Source organism: Strix uralensis, chromosome Z (genome assembly GCF_047716275.1).
Source record: "Strix uralensis isolate ZFMK-TIS-50842 chromosome Z, bStrUra1, whole genome shotgun sequence".
NCBI classification, from domain to species: Eukaryota; Metazoa; Chordata; class Aves; order Strigiformes; family Strigidae; genus Strix; species Strix uralensis.
The window spans coordinates 44,547,086-44,563,405 of record NC_134012.1 but is presented as its reverse complement, the minus strand read 5'-3'; the positions used below and the strand labels follow the sequence as shown (position 1 = coordinate 44,563,405).

At 36.0% G+C, this 16,320-nt stretch overlaps 1 protein-coding gene across 6 annotated transcripts in view; it reads left to right on the top strand.

The window, feature by feature from the left end:
- The window catches only part of PCSK5 (proprotein convertase subtilisin/kexin type 5), a 257,528-nt gene that overhangs the window by 122,178 nt on the left and 119,030 nt on the right, over positions 1-16,320 (top strand). For all 6 annotated transcript variants that reach the window (XR_012626955.1, XR_012626956.1, XM_074855002.1 and 3 more), the window contains exons 8-9: positions 2,205-2,417; positions 12,165-12,265. Coding sequence is in view for 4 of the 6 variants with exons in the window: in XM_074855002.1 (XP_074711103.1) it covers positions 2,205-2,417; positions 12,165-12,265 (314 nt within the window). In the remaining 2 variants the exon portion in view is untranslated. The remainder of the gene's footprint in view (positions 1-2,204; positions 2,418-12,164; positions 12,266-16,320) is intronic.

The following is a 16,320-nucleotide window of genomic DNA, read 5'->3' as shown; positions in this document are numbered from 1 at the left end:
GAGGGCTCCAATTTCTGGCTCCCTGACCTGCTGGGATAATAAACTGGTGAATATGCATGAAATAATCTTTCTATTTACCCTTTCTTTCATCTGTCTCATCAGATGTTTTCAGAATGGAGGGGTAAAGATACGCAAAGGGAGATGACCAAGTCATAGAATGAAAGAGAAATGGTTCATAAACCAGTTCCAGCCCCATGAATTTGCGAAACACATCCCAGTGGTGTTGGGAGGCTCTGAATCAGATCCTGCTGGCTGAGAAAAGCAGACAGAACAAGAACCTCAAACGGAAAGGGGGTTTTGATTTGGCGAGCGTTCATAATATGGGGAAAGAGAGCTGTAACACTTCATAAAGGTTGTCTTTAAAACAACAAAAAATGTTGCTATTTTGCAACTTTTTGTTAGTGTAGTAGCTAAGATCAACTAAAGGAAGTGAAAGAAGTTGAAATAGTTACACTTCCCGGCTGGTCAGACTGATCTTGTCTGGAGAATGTAGATTTCATAATACATTTAACTTGGCACCCTGGGATTTTTTTCTCTGCTTGAAATGTTGATTTAATGAAAAGTTGCATTTTAGACACATAACCTTATGTAAACACTAGCCAGAAGAATTTGATATTTAACTTACTTTGCTGGAGAGAAGAGCCTCTCCAGGTAGTATATTTTTATTAAACTCACAAAATGAAATTCATCGTTTTAGAACTCAAGCCTGGATTGTGAACTGTGAGAGTTTTTTTGTCTTACACTGATATATGTTCAGTTATGCTCAGCACAAAAAGCCCTAGTGAAACCCCTCTGAGCACCTGGATTAAATGAATCTTTGAATTGCTAATTGTTTAAGGTTGACCTGGTAAATGTCCAACAGCTGTCTAAGTTTTTTGTGGTACACAATTGCACTCTGTTTAGAAACAAACAAACAAACAAACTCCTCCCATGACCAAGCAATTAATTCATGCAGAGAAAGTGGTGTTTTATGCCTTAAAACACTAATTTATCATACACAGGGATGAACTTATCCCAAAACCAGATAACCGGGTAGATACTACATGATGAGTTGCAAGCAAATGAGGTATAAATGAGACCGTTAGCATAATTGTAACTGAGAGGTATGTCCCATGATTTGAGAGAATGTCATGAAAGAAAAGGTGACATGATTTAGCTTAATCAAAGATAAGCTTAGTCCTTTGGCGAACTTTTCTATCTGAACAGTAAAGTGCTTCCAGATAGTAACTGCTGATAATTAATGCAGATCATACAGTTGCATGAATCTGAATTTTATTTAGTGGTGTGCAATATGTAAATATAAATAAGGAAAATCCCAATTGTCCATATATCAGTAATACTCAATTTCCATATATCAGCAGTACAGGTTACTGATTATCTTCATTTTTCATATCAATGCCTATTTAAGAGTACTAGCACTACCAAAAATGTTTTGATTCATTTGGAGACTATATAACTTCGATGTATTAAGAAAATATGAAGGTGAGGTTACCTATTCTAAGTCCTTATTTGAAATTATGAATATGCCTAAGTAACTTGCCCAACTAGTCATATATTTAAAATATCATGCCGAACTACTGCTTTAGTGCTTCATTAGACTAGATTATAAGAATCTTTTCTTTTTGTCCATTTTTGTTTATATATTGTGTTGTGCATTTAGCATTCATAATGGGTTGGACTAGATGACCTTCCCACCTCAGGAATACTGTGATTTATAGTGTCTGTGAAACAATGATTCTCTGGTTCACCTTATATAATGCTACCCAAACAATACTTAGTGCTACCAGGCAACCCAAGAAGAAACAGCTAAGAGCACCCTAATAAATGAAAAGTATCATGCATTACAAAGGCTGTTAGTTTCAAGGATGGTGTTTCTTTTCCTTTTCCAACCCAATATGATGTAATGCTTCCTCTGAGTCTTCAACACCTCTTTCTTGGTACGGCTGGATAGCATAGATGCAGAGCTTCAGACACTGTATAAAAGTTGTTTCTAAGGCTGTGTTCATACCACTCTTTTTCTGACTTTTTCTGATGACTGATTCTGAACTCTACTAAATCCTTTTTTCATTTCAGATTCTTCTCAGTGAACTAGATTCTTAGTAGTCTTTCGTAGATGTCTTTTTGTGGGAAAAGACTTGTTCATTAAGCAGGTGAGGGGTAAAAGAAGAATTATTAATCAAATCTTCTGTGCTATTTCCAAACAGGGACGGAGAGGCTTAGGTTCAGTCTTTGTTTGGGCATCTGGAAATGGTGGAAGAAGTCGAGACCACTGTTCCTGTGATGGCTACACCAATAGCATCTATACTATCTCCATAAGCAGCACAGCTGAAAGTGGGAAGAAGCCATGGTATCTGGAAGAATGTGCATCCACACTAGCTACAACATACAGCAGTGGGGAATCCTACGACAGGAAAATAGTACGGTTTTTAAAAATTTTTTTATGTATATGCATTTGTGTTTTACATAGTGACTTGGGGGGAGGGAAAGAGAGCTCATTTATACTAATTAATGGACTGCTTTAGAAAAAAATCATATGTGGACAGGTTCATTTAGCCCCAGTGTGTTACTCTGTTGAAGTCACCATATTGCTCTTTGAAACAAGCATGGGATTCTCTGCATTTTGCAGCATAATGCAGTGCAAGTACACCCAATTCATAGCAGGTTTTTGTACTCATCTAGTTGCTGCCAATCCTGAGTGAATCTTTCAAAGATCCTATTTCAACCACCACTGAAACAGTTTTCCTTCATTACCAATATCTTGTAGCCCATCTGTAGGCCTCAGAACATATTCTCCTTTTGTTTTTAATCCAGTTATAAATAGCTTTCATATTTTACACATGTTATATTTTCAGTTTTCATACATACCTATTTTATTTTGATCCAGCATCATTCCTCTTTTACATTCAGTGATGGTCAGTTATTACTCATATTGCTGCCTATTCCAGCTAGCTGATATATTTATTGTAAGCAAGATTAAGCTTGGTGCTCATCTTTCCTGTATTGTTCTTCATCTCATTCCTAAAAAGCCAGCATCCATTTTGCATTATGTTCTCATCTTGGTGGAAACTGGCAAATTGTTTTAATTCTGTTTGATAATCTCTTGATACCATTAGTATTTGTATGCTGTATCTGCTTTTTCAAACTGAGTGCCTTCAGTATACTTTCCAATATTCAATATACTACTCCTTCTAACCTTCTAAACCCTTGTACTAGGATTAATCAGGTTTGCTAATATTGTCCTCTTCTCTGCTTATTTATTCTAGTGTATAATTTACAGATGCTAATTTCCTCTTGATCAGAAAATGTAGGGATTTTGTTGGGTTTTTTTTCCCCTGGATGTTTTCTTAAGCACCCATCTAACATTACCTTCTTTCTGGTCCTTAGCAGACACTTCTCTTGGTGCCTAGCTCTTAACTCTTGGAGGAGTTAAAAATTCTTGCAGCTATGTTTTTTTAATACTGTCCGCCTTGTCTTTCAGGATTCTGGGATGTTAGCCATTCCTTCTTGGATTCTTCCTTATTTTCAGTTGATCTAATTTTTGTTTTAAACTTGTTCTGAGGTCTTCTTCGTTCCAGTAATTTTTCTGTTCTTAACTTGCTTCTCTCCACTGAAACCTTATCTCTCTTCTTTGCATGTTTTTTGTCGTCCCGGATAAATAATAGTAAAGACAAGAAATTACTCTATCTCCTAGCAGTCCTCATTTCTCTTTACATTTACTCATTTCTCATTACATTCCTTCTACCGTCCTTTAAAAGACCTTCACTAACTTCTTCATGTTTAAGTGAGACTAATACAATACAAGGTGAGCAGAGGTGACTGCGGTTCCCCAGCCTGACCTCTTGATTAGCTGAGTCTGTAGGACTTCCATGAGTCCTTCAAATCCAGCGGTTGCTGTCAACTCGACAATAATTTTTATAAATACAATCTTGCTTTCAAAGTTTCCAGTGACAGAAAATCCACTTAAATTTAGGGCACATGGGTTTAATTACCCATTGTCATTAAAAGATTTCTCTTGTTTGCTATCTGATCTCCTCTAGCTTCAATTTCTAGGTATTTAGTAGTCTCACAGATTTTATTGCTAGTACGAAGAGCACTTCAGTTGTCTAACATCCTGCTACCCATGTAGCCTGATCTGTTAATCCCTTTTGATAAATGAAGTTAAGTTTCTTGCATCATTCTGTGTAAGGCATGTTTTCTTACAAACCCTCTCGCATTTTATGAGCTTTAAACACCCAAAGTGGACACACCAGTCAAGTAGTAGCAGTAACAGTGCCAAATGCACGGGAAAATGTGTATTTGTGAGTGCCAGCTCACAGATACATTATTATGCATTATATTATAATTTAAGCTTCACTGGGACTTGTTAGCTTCACTGCCACATAATGTGTTCATCATTTTGTGACACCCAACCCACTTTCAGAGCTCCTGCTTCTCTTTTTCAGAGTTGGTCATCCAAGGACAGATATGAGTGTAACTTATAGTCTTTTTATTGCACTGTTTATCACTTTCTCTTTCTCCAAAGTTTCTCGAAGTGCAACATTCTTCAGAAGATTCTGGTGTTTTATTCCAGGTCTTTGATAAAAGCTTTAGGTCGTACTAAGGTCAAGAACCAGGTTGTAGAAGACCTGATTAAAAACAAGGCTCATTTTTTATATGTGCTATAAGCATATATATAATTTCTCTGCTTGTAAGTATATATCTGATTTCTTACATATGCTTACATTTTGAAACCTCATAACTATCCCATTTTAAATCTACATATTATATATCATGTACATTTTTAATCTCTTAAATTTAAATATTTTTTTTAATGTGCAGTATCACATTATGTGTCCCATAGAATCCTGACTATACTAGTTTCAATTACAGTGGTGGCCAGAGAAAAAATACTCCAGCACTTTATGTTGTCCACCATTAAATATACCACTAATTAACTAATTTAGTAATAATTAATTTAAATCCTGTATCAGCTCTTTTACACTAGATAAAAACTTGGCAAATGGATGAAATTATTAGGACAATACTGCTTACCCTTTCAAAATATTGACACTGTGCAGGTTTTCTTTTGATCTTGTGGAACTTCTCCAGCGTTCAAAGACTTGCTAAAATCAACAGTACAGTCTAACATGTTCCCTTTCCAGCTCTTGTAAAAGTCTTTGGTGCTTCCAAACTTTCTGATTTAAGCTTGCTATTTAAAATATTATCATCTACATTTTATCATCTTCGTATGCTCTGAAAACTTAATTTAGACTTTTTTCCAAAGAGGAACATTCAGTGAAATAGCCATTTACTATACACTGCTATTAACTATTCTATTATTTCTGGACAATTAAACCAATATTGGTTTGGGCATTCTTTCATTTCTGCTATGTTTGAAAATAAAACATCCTTATACTTCATTCTGTTTTTGTAGGCTTCACCATTTGATCTTGTCTTTCAGAACCACTTCTGTGCACCTTCTGTATTCTAATTTACTATCCACTTTGTCTTTAATTCACTTATATTTACTTATTTATTACTTCCTGCACCTGTCAATACTTGTTTTGTTGACCAGTATATCCTTGCTCATTTTTTAAAAATCTAGTAAAATATCAGTATGTTTCTCAGTCCTTATTTGTAGTTTTCTACTTAGCTGATTTAATCTTTGTGCATTCCTCTGATTTTTTAATAACTGTAGTTTTCTTGATGATTGTCTTCCATTCTTTTCAATAATCGTGGACTTTCTTCTTTTACAGAATTACAATTTCAGTAAGAAACCATTGCTTATTTCTGACATGTCACTCCCTTATGACTTACACTAGTATCAAAAACGCTTGGAGGTGATCTCACCTTTATTGTTAAAGTCATTCATATGAAACACAAGGATAGATAGTTTTTTAGTTTCCTGAAGTATAGTACCCATCACTTCTAGAATTTATGCACTGTGCTAATACTTGCAGATTTATATTTTATTGTAAGATTTTTGAAAGGTATACTTTACAAAGGAGAGATTAATTATTGTATATAGGATGAACATACATTATCTCATAATTAGGAAAATAATGAAGATATTTTACATAAATATTATCAAAAAGATTTAAAGATATACCTCTTTAAAAATGTCCTTAATGCAGAGTCTCCATTGGAGATATCACACAGGCTATCAGGGATAAGTGAAAATAACTTTTAATTGAAATCCATTACTGCTGTAAGCATGATTGCTTTTACTAATCAGATCCTCCATTCATTTGGGAGCAATCCAGTTGCATATGCCAATTTTAGACTATTCCTTCAGAGTGCATCATTTTGCACAAGTGAATGGTAAAAGCATAAGTATACTGAGGAGCCAGAAGAATTAACCCAAATCTGTTGATCCTTTGTTTACCAGAACTTAATTTACCCTTGCCTGCTCTTGCGCAAAGCAACTTTGATGTTGCAAGTGCCATAAGATTCACTGACCTCAAATGCTCGAGTGTCAGACCATAAATATTACCTCCAAGGCTCTTTTTCCTGTACTATATTGTCAATTGACTTCTGAAATACACAACCTATCTGAGGGTGTTTTACTACTGTTACCAGGCAAGCATGTTCCCCCCCAAGACGCCTTCAGTGATGAGGCAGAACAGTGTACAGGAGATGCAGTCAATAGCTTTCTGTTGGTGCCGTGTGTAAACCAGTTATCCCCATAAGGGATACATGCCTCTGTTATGCTACAGCCTATTGAGAAATGACGTTAAATTGTGAAGCCAGATTTTCAAACTGGGCATTAAGCAGTCCTTTCAGCAGGCACACACATGGAGACAGGGACATTGGTCTCACCTGTGTGACAGTCTTGTTCATATCCTGATTTTGAGAGCAATAATGATAGTATCACTATTCTCTTTTCCAACTTGTCTACTAAAATCCCATCCTCCTAAAGACCTATCAAACCTCATTTACCTTGGAAAGAAGTCTTGTTTGAAACAAGAACTGAACTGAAGACAGAACTGAAAATTTTGAGGACAAAGTTTTTCAACTGCTATTAAATGCTAAGAGACTAGAATAAAGAAGATGTGTATTTGTTTTCCTTGTTGTACCACACATCCTTTTCACTGCATCATATCTCACATTTTTGTTTAGACTGCTGCTCCTTTTGAGTCAGAGATTGTCTTCATATCTTTACAAAAAAAGCTTAGAGCTTGCAGTAAGTTTAAAGGGAAAAATAGCAATAGAAGAATAATAGATTATTATTCAATTTAAATCCTCCAAATTCTATTCTAAATTTATATACAATATACAAACAGTGACCAAATGTTACACACTCATTGTGTGGACAAAAAATTCTTATAAAAATGTTTTGGTTTCATTACGGATGAATAGAAGTACCCACACTTTTATAACTACACAAAAGACAGTATTTTTCACTTTTCATTACTACACGTTTTTATAATTGCTTGTTACAAACGTAGGGTGTAACATAATTTTAGAAGGTTTTCCAGTCTGGAGGTTTTTACAGTCTTGTACAACGGTAGCTTAACATAATTTTGTCTATGCAACTCTCTTCTCCATATGGAGGTTTTTTTACTGACTTTGAAGAAAAGTAAATGGAAGAAAATTCTGGCCTGAAATACTTCGAGCTAACACTTACTGTTAAACACACACTGATGTTACCATCTTGCATGAGTTCCTTGTTGCTCAGGGAAGGTACTCCAAGTGTGCTTGACTTTATGCTGTACCAAATTTTATTCAGTAACTGTTATCCCATTGTGGACCAAGTTTCCAATCTTTGGGTGGTATTAACATGCCCAAAGTGTACAAATACTTCACAGATGCAGCTGGATGTATGCGTTTTCCACAGGCTCTTAGAGGAGAGGACTAGAATTACTTTTAGGTGTTTTCAAGACCAGCTGCAAAGTGCCAGCATAGAAACTCACTCTGGGACAAAGGCAAATCAACAGTAGGTAAAGACCATAGAAATATACTTCTTTATAGAGGTTATCTCTCATAACAGAGAGAGTGCAGAACTGTTGGCTAATAATATACAATTGTCAAGGTATTTTTTTCCTATTATTCTCTTCTCTGCTATTTTGAATACTATATGACAATGCTGGAAGATAGCTTCCCCACTCCAGACCATGCAGCTAGGATAGATTAAACACCACCTAATGTAGTTATCTGTATGGGCCTTTAATTTATCAAACATGTTGCACAAATGCATCACATTTCCTTTGAATTCCTTTTTCAAATTATTTCTTAAAGCACTAAGGAATTTACATATGAAAGTCCCTCACAGATATAATTTGTAAATCTATTGCATGACTTACCTTCTGAAAATAACCTCTCTACTTACTGTTCCACCTATTTCTTTGTTTTCTAAAAAATGCCAATTCATCTGCTGAGTTTCTTTCTTTTCTAAGAGATATTTCTGCCTAGCTGACTAGCTTCTGCTCCAAGCAGAACTTAAAAGCAACAAAAAACCCCCATCTCCTGCCAGTTCTTAAAACACAAACAAAAACCTGCTCTCATTCAGAAACTCTTTCAAGGTATCAAGATACGCACAACATGGCATCTTCAGTTTTGGGTAGATATGGATACACAAAGGATGTGAGAAGGAATGGTAGATTTTTGTTAAAGCCTTGTCACTTCTAGGAACACAGGTTCATATAAGTCAACATGCCTTGAAGAATTGTAGCAGAAGGTGAAAATGGTTCAATCAGTTCAGAAAGCTCATGTCTTGAAATATGAAATAACAAGAAATGCAGAAGCTTAGGAGTGGAAGAGTGAGCATGTTCTCTGCTAAGAGAAATCCCATTTTTGACTTTAATCATTAACTTTGGAATCAGTGAAACTATGGAAAGATTGATGATGCAGCCTTAATAATGACTGTACAGAAATCACATCTCCTTAATTCTTCAGAGCAAGGTGCTTCTATAAAACTAGAGCTTTTTCTTTAATAAATGTGTGGATTTTCTGAAAGCTGTTGGACATCTGCATATGGCAGGTATTACAGTGCATTGTGGTGATTTGTATCATTTTTGTTTGCCTTTCATCAGGATGTCTGTCCTAGGTTGCTGATTTCATGTTGATTAAACTAGACCAGTACCAGAAACATTGTCGTTGTCTTCAATCAAATCTAGCAGATTCAAAAGCTTTAGAAGTGGGTATAACTCATGCCCCTAGAAGTATTGCATGGACTTCTCTTGGGCAGTCTGATCAGCATTTTTATAGACCAGCAGTTGTTACAAAGGTATTTGAAGTGTACAAATGTGTTGTACTCAAGAAAAGATTCAAAAATTTCTCCTTCTCCCCGCTCTATTGATCAGAATGACAGCTAATACACACTAATGACAGCCTCATGGTGCTGTCAAATACCATGTGCTTTTATTGTGATTAATGATGTTGCTCTCGTATGGCCCAGGAATTGGGGGCACCATTTTATTTCTTGAAACTTGCTTGCCTGTTGGTGGTCCTGTACTAGTTTTTCTCAAGGTTGATGTAACACTTCTCTGACGGTTAATCCGTGGTGCTGAAAAACACACCTCAGATCTTGGAGATAATTTACACCTAAACATCTCAGCTCCTGTCAGTAACTTTCCTTTGAAATAGCTCAAATAGTATTTCCCCTTAGGAAGCTTTCCCTACATGTTTTCTGCTGAGTGAGAGAAATAAAGGTCTGTAGTTAAAACTACTGCCACGACATCTGCTTGGAATGTGAGAGACAACTTTGCCAGATACAGAGGTGTCGTGGTTTATTGTGCCTGCTATCTGTAGCTACAGGGCAATAAAAACACTCTGGAAGCATGTTCTTCCAGAGGATGAGAAACACAGATAGCACAATGCAGTGTGCTTTTCACTGTATTGAGAGAGGCTGCCTCTTAAGGAAAAGCTGCTATGAGGCAATTCTCCCTGCCTGACCTCCTGTAGGCTTTGCTACCTTTTGGTCCTCTGAGGAAAGTGCCTGCTGCACTACTTTTTTGTGGGGGACAAGGTACCAGGCTACAAAAGAGACAAGCATGTATTAGTCCCTTATTCTGCCAAGCATGTATTAGTCCCTTTTTCTGCCCTCTCTTTTTCCTGGCCTCCCTTCCACTTCTCGCCACAGCATTGACCAGTGTTCTTCCAAATGGGATACCTGAATCTTGTATGTCTCTATTTGGGTGCATGTCATCCTGTAGTCCTTGGACATGTTAATCCCAGCTGCAAAATTACTACTTGCGTTTGCACATATAGGCAGTGTAGTGTTGGGGATGTTCCTGCTGAAGTTTCATCTCTTGATATTGTCAGGACATTTATGGAATTTTCATGCCTAAATGTTTTCCCAACACTATGAATTTTCATTGTCTAAATACACAGTCAATAGGAGAGAAGGCAAGAGATAAAGAAATTATATGAACATTTTATTTATGGGGTTCAACTTTTAGCTGTTGACAGATAAATTATTTAACAAGGTTTGCATTTATGAAGGATATTAAATAACTGGGAAAAAAACATTTTTTCTAGACTTCATTATTCAAGAAATCTGGCCTTTAGTAAGTTCACTAATTTAAGGATATGACGTTATAACTGCTTTAATTTATCTTTTCCAACCTCTAGAAGCTTCCATTTTGTTTCACTTGCTCACTACTTTTGACAATCATTTGCTCAGTGCTGCTAGCTGCTTCTCTATTAGAAGTCTTTTGTGTTAGCTTGCATATGCTTACACGTTGTGAGAACTTTCAGCAGCCTTGTACAAATTATGCAATACATATACTGCTGAATATGGCTAATGCAGGTGTATGAAACCTATACTTCCTAAATGCAATTGCTTGTATTCTGCGCAGTGGGATGTGGCTGTTTTTTCTTTGTGAATCTTCCAGTTTCAAAGCTAGACAAGCATTTTTACATGTCCTATGTTTTTTTGTGATTTTTCGATCCTCTGATCCTCTCCTCCCATGTTTGTGCATATCCATGTTGCAAATGAAATATGATACTAGTGAATTAGAGGAAATGAAAACACAATAATCCTGTATGCTTAGGTATAAAGATGTGTGAGCAACTTCTCCTTTGCCCCTTAGGCAGATTATTTTGTGTCTCATAGTGACTGAATCTTAGGGATCAGCTGAAATGCTGAGAATAATGTTTGGTGTCACAGGTCATTCACCTTGCCACCTTCATGGAGGTTTCCGTGCTGTGGACTGCTGTTTACTAGTAACTATGCTCAAGTCCATGTGAGTTTTGCTTGAGGTTCTGTTAGGTAGTAGTAACTTCTTGTCTCTACTGCCTTGCTCTTGCTAGGAACCACTTCTTCAGGAAGACAAGCATAGATTAGAATCATTTTAGATTAACATTGCCTGAAACAAGCAGAATTTAGAATAAACACATTTTTGTGTATGATTTACTGTTTTACAGACAGAATCTGCCTAAAATTCATTATGACATAGGAACATCCTAACACTAAGTAGAAGACTGTGCCTCTAGTTGGTATTGCACGTTACAGTTTATACATCTTAGATTACATATAAAAATATGTGGCAGCATATAATTAAGCAATACACAACAGTTTAAAGCTTCGAATAACTAATTGGCTGGTGATGTCTAAGCCAGATTTGTGATTACATCAGGATTTTCCAATGAATTGTTGATTAATTTCATGTGAATTATTGCATAAGGCATGAATGAAGAATTAAACACAGTACTTAGCATGAGCGCAACTGTATTCTATTCTGCCACATACTTCCAGTGTGACTTCAGGCAACCTAATTAACCCTTTATACCTCCTTTATAGTCTCTAAAATGGGTATAACCAGTCTGTATATAGGGAGTGCTGTAAGATTTAGTTCATTGCTATTTGTTAAAGCACTTTGAGATTCTTGGATGGAAAGTGCTCTATAAATGCAAATAGAAAGGCAGACTTCTAACTGTGCAGTTTTAAAACCCTCTGCATGTTTTTCTAATTTATGAGTCTTTTTATTGATCATGCCATGAAAAAAACAGAGACTAACTTATGTTTTCAGTGCAATACAGAGAACACTTCTCCACGTTCACAAGTGACCTCAAGCTCAGAACATCTAACATCATGTATTTAGACACCCTTTTTTTTCCCTTTAATTTTCCTTGCAACGAAAGAAGGAAATACTCTCCACGTACATGCGACATATTTGAGCAAATGAAACCTGTTCTGATTTCTGAAGCTGTGTTCTAAATTTCACACATTCAATTTCTTCCAGATCACCACAGACCTGAGGCAGCGTTGCACAGACAGCCATACTGGAACCTCAGCCTCTGCACCTATGGCTGCAGGCATCATTGCACTGGCACTGGAAGCAAAGTAAGATCTGAGTTATACTCTGAAAAAAAAAAGAAATTGAGCCTATGGAAAGATCTTTCTCACTCATTCAGCATCTTTATCCAGGGATCTCAAAGTGCTTTGGAAACTCACAGTACCGTTCCAAGGGCAGGAAAGATCTGTGTGCTTATTTCACATGCAGGAAAGCTGATATCCTGGAAATGATGACAGTGTTGAAATAACTTGAAACAGTGTTGATCACAGATAGTTTCCACTAAATTATGTGCAGCATCCTCACAATGTCTTACACTACCCTCGCAGAGCTGCCTAGATCTGCTGTGCTCTGCATTCATTGCCTCTTGCATTCATCAGGCTCCTCTTAGCGGTGTCCATTCTTGAACACTGAAGAAAGTTTTAGGATGGTGTTAGGCTACCATGAACAGAAATTAATGTAGTATGAAAAATAAAAATTCTCAACTTCTGCATGCTGACACAAGTCCGTTTTTTCTAATGGGCTAAGCTTCTCAGCTGTAAAAACCATCATTAGTGTAGCTCCATAGTCCTTTTAGCTTTAGCTCAGAAAAGTTTCCGTCTTACAAGCGTTTTCTCAACTGTAGAATTTTGTTCTCTGTGTCTAATACATACCTTTAATGTGCTTCATGGAGCAGCAGAAATAGTGGAGATTTATCGGGTAGATCTGTATTTCAAAACATTTTGCATTACTTTGCAGTGTGTTGGATAATACTTGCAGATCTAAGGTGGAAACTTCGACCCCAAATCCTACTTGACATCAAATGTTTGAGATTAATTCTATTAAATTCTGAAGAAAACCAGTTTCTTCTGGGGGTAGTCAGTTCCTTTGAAGGACATAAAAAATTTGCACACCATAGTAATTTCAAAGTGTATGTAATTCATAGCAGCAGAATTATGTTTCCATCTTTAAAGTTGCTTTTTTGAAGAAAATGGGCCTATATTCAACACAGAATACTTTTTTGCTGTAGAGTCATAGTCATGAGAATAAGAGTTAGTAATTGAAGATCTGACATAATCTTAAGTAGTGCAGTGCTTGTATCATTAGATTTTCTTAATGAGTCATTAGAAACAACGGTATTTTGAAAAGTTAATATAATGCTATTGCTTTTTTAAAAAAATCTTTTTAATCTTTTCTTAATCTCAGTTTTAAAATTCTTAAATTCATTCTAAACAATCTTCACATGCAGGTAAAATTGCATGTGCATAAATTTCATTCTGTTGAAAGTTTTTCTAATTATTTCTTAATGAACAGAGGTTGCTTGTAAATTATTGTTTGTATTTTATATGCTATTTTGTGTGCATGTTCTACCAAATGATTGTTATAATTGAACATTTCAGAGAATTATAGCACACAATACCTACAAGCAAGCTATTGCTGATTGTGACATCTTAAAACACAGTGAGAAGCTTACACTTATGCAGTCTTTTTTCTCTGTGGATTTTGGTGACTATACGAATGGGAAATCCATGTTAGTGCCTATGGACTAGTATTTTTTTTTTCCAAATGAATGGTTGCTATGATAGGAACAAAGGCAAGACTGTATTAAGCTTCACATGCAGTGATGGAGATAAAATATGCCAGTGACTAAAGATCCTAGTCATGTTTTTGTATTGTACTCTGTTGCATGGTGCTAACAAGAGATTCAGGGTGAAAATATATTGATTTTGCCTCCTTTCAGATTTTATTCACTTTCAGTATATGGAGGATTCTTATTTTCAAATCTTAGCCTGTGTATTTTAATAGATCCAAAGAAATTATATTAATAATATCATAAATGTGGGTTTATTCATGTGTATTCCATCCATAGCTTTTCTCTCCTATGTGTATTTACAACCAATTTTCTGGACACAGCCATGAAAAAAAAAAAAAAAAAAAAAAGGAAATTGGGGAGATAAGTATTTCCACATTTCCCATGCTTTTTTTTTCCTATAAATTAATCCAGTCCTAGGGCTGGAGAAACCTTTGGTCTTGTGAAGTTATATATTATGAAGTAAGGCCTTTAATATTACAAGGAGATCTTATCATAATATATTCAATTTTAATGTCTGGAATTTATTTGTATGAAAACTGTTCAGATTATTTTAAGCAGCTTCTGAATGGTAATTCTTATTTATTTATCTGATTTGAAAATTCAGGTTATATTTCTCACCTGTGATACATGCCAATTTAGATGATCATAGATAAATGCTAGGAATTAAAGTATGCAAAAAAGGAGTTTTGAAGCCGTCTTCCTTTTAAAATATATGGCATACAAAGGGCACATGATATTGTGGCTTAGCATAAGAGCTTACTTTTGCTACTTGTTTGCATTCAAACAGAGTTTACATACTTCAACACAGATTCTTCCTTAGATTCCATATTAGTGTCAGTGCTAATATCACTAGTGTTTATATAATATTTAAAAAAAAAATAGTTGGAAAGGGATTTTGTAAAGTTGATTACGCCTTTCATACAGCAAGGTGCTTAAAAATTGGAGTACTTAGTCCTGGACACCTCTTGAATATGTCTGTAATAATATATAGTTTCATTCCACTTTGTGTTGGAAAACACAGGTTATACTGTGGAAGGGTTTTGAGCCTATGAGGTCGGTTTTCCCCAGCAGCCAAGTTCTTTTTCCTGGGAGACATCAGGAGGTGAACAGAGCGCTAGTCTGGCCTGGATATGAGTTAGAACAGCCAAGAGGTTGCTTCAACTCACATTCAAAGGTACATTAAAACAATGGAAAATGAGCAAGGCTGATTTCCACTCCACTCTGCCACTTTCTTTGATAATCCCCATATCGTACAATTGGCAAATAACTGATGGAGGACCTCTTACCTGCCTACTGATTTGAACCCTCCACTTAGTTGTTTTTTCCAACTAGGATCTGCTCCTGAAATCCTGGCAACAAAAGTATGGGATGGTGGTCTGCTTACTACCCCAATTTCAAATAATGTGAACACATCTTTTTTTTTATTTTCCATCCAGTATTTGAGTATTAAGTGACATGTTTTCCTTCAGGAACCAAAGAAATGTAACTGAGTTTCAGACTGCTTGTTTGGAATCCCTGAGGGTGTAACGCAGAAATGTAGATGTGCAACAACTGTCACATGAAGAAAGACATCTCAAAATCTTCTTATTCTTTGGTATTCTTATGGTAGTCAGGTGGTTAATTATTTTATCTCATGGTTCCTAGTGTATCTAGTACCCTGTTCAGGCTCTATTAATAAATGCTTGCTTGTGTATTGCACTTCTTAGTCATTATTCAATGTTGAATTTTACTACTTGCAAACCAGCAATTGTGGATATAAAGTATAATCGATCTAGTCAGCAGAGGCAGCAATGTTCTTACTAAAAATAAATTATTTGCATTACATAGTACCATCTACTGTTGATATCAGAAATACCATTTCTCATTGATGAAAAATCAGAGTCAGGAGAGACAGTATGCCTACATTCGTTCCAGTTTGCATTGTGCCCTGTTCCTTTGAAGAAGCCAAATGAAAAAAAAAATCTTATGTTGCTGATGGAAGAATACATCATACATCCCCAAGTGAACTGCATGCTCCACTACCTATAAGCCAATGCATGTTTTCCAACCCATGGTATATACACTGCAGTTACATAAGTAAGAAGTAGTACCCGAAATGGAGGTATTAATCTGCTGTTTCTACTGTGTGGTATACTCAGTGGTATAGCTTTGGAGAGAGTCTGTTTTCTTCCATGATTCTCTTCACATGAGCTATATATTTCATTTGTCTTTGGTTACATGAAACCAAGACTAGAACAATGTAGTGCTGGGAAGAGATAAAGAATTTCAGTGAATTCTGATACCGACAATCCATTCAGAAAAGTGACAATGCACCGCATTCTTCTAAAAGACAGTACAACTAAGTGTAATCACTGAGATGAAAGGAAAATAGAGTTCACATTGCAAGGGGTCAAGAGTGTCAGAGGAAGATACTCTGGATTTCTGAAAACTGCTCAGATACTTGCCATACTTCCCATATTGATCGATTTTCTTACAGAAAGGAGAAAAGCAGTATACTGTCTGGCAAGGGGCAGTTTTGGATACAGAGAACAT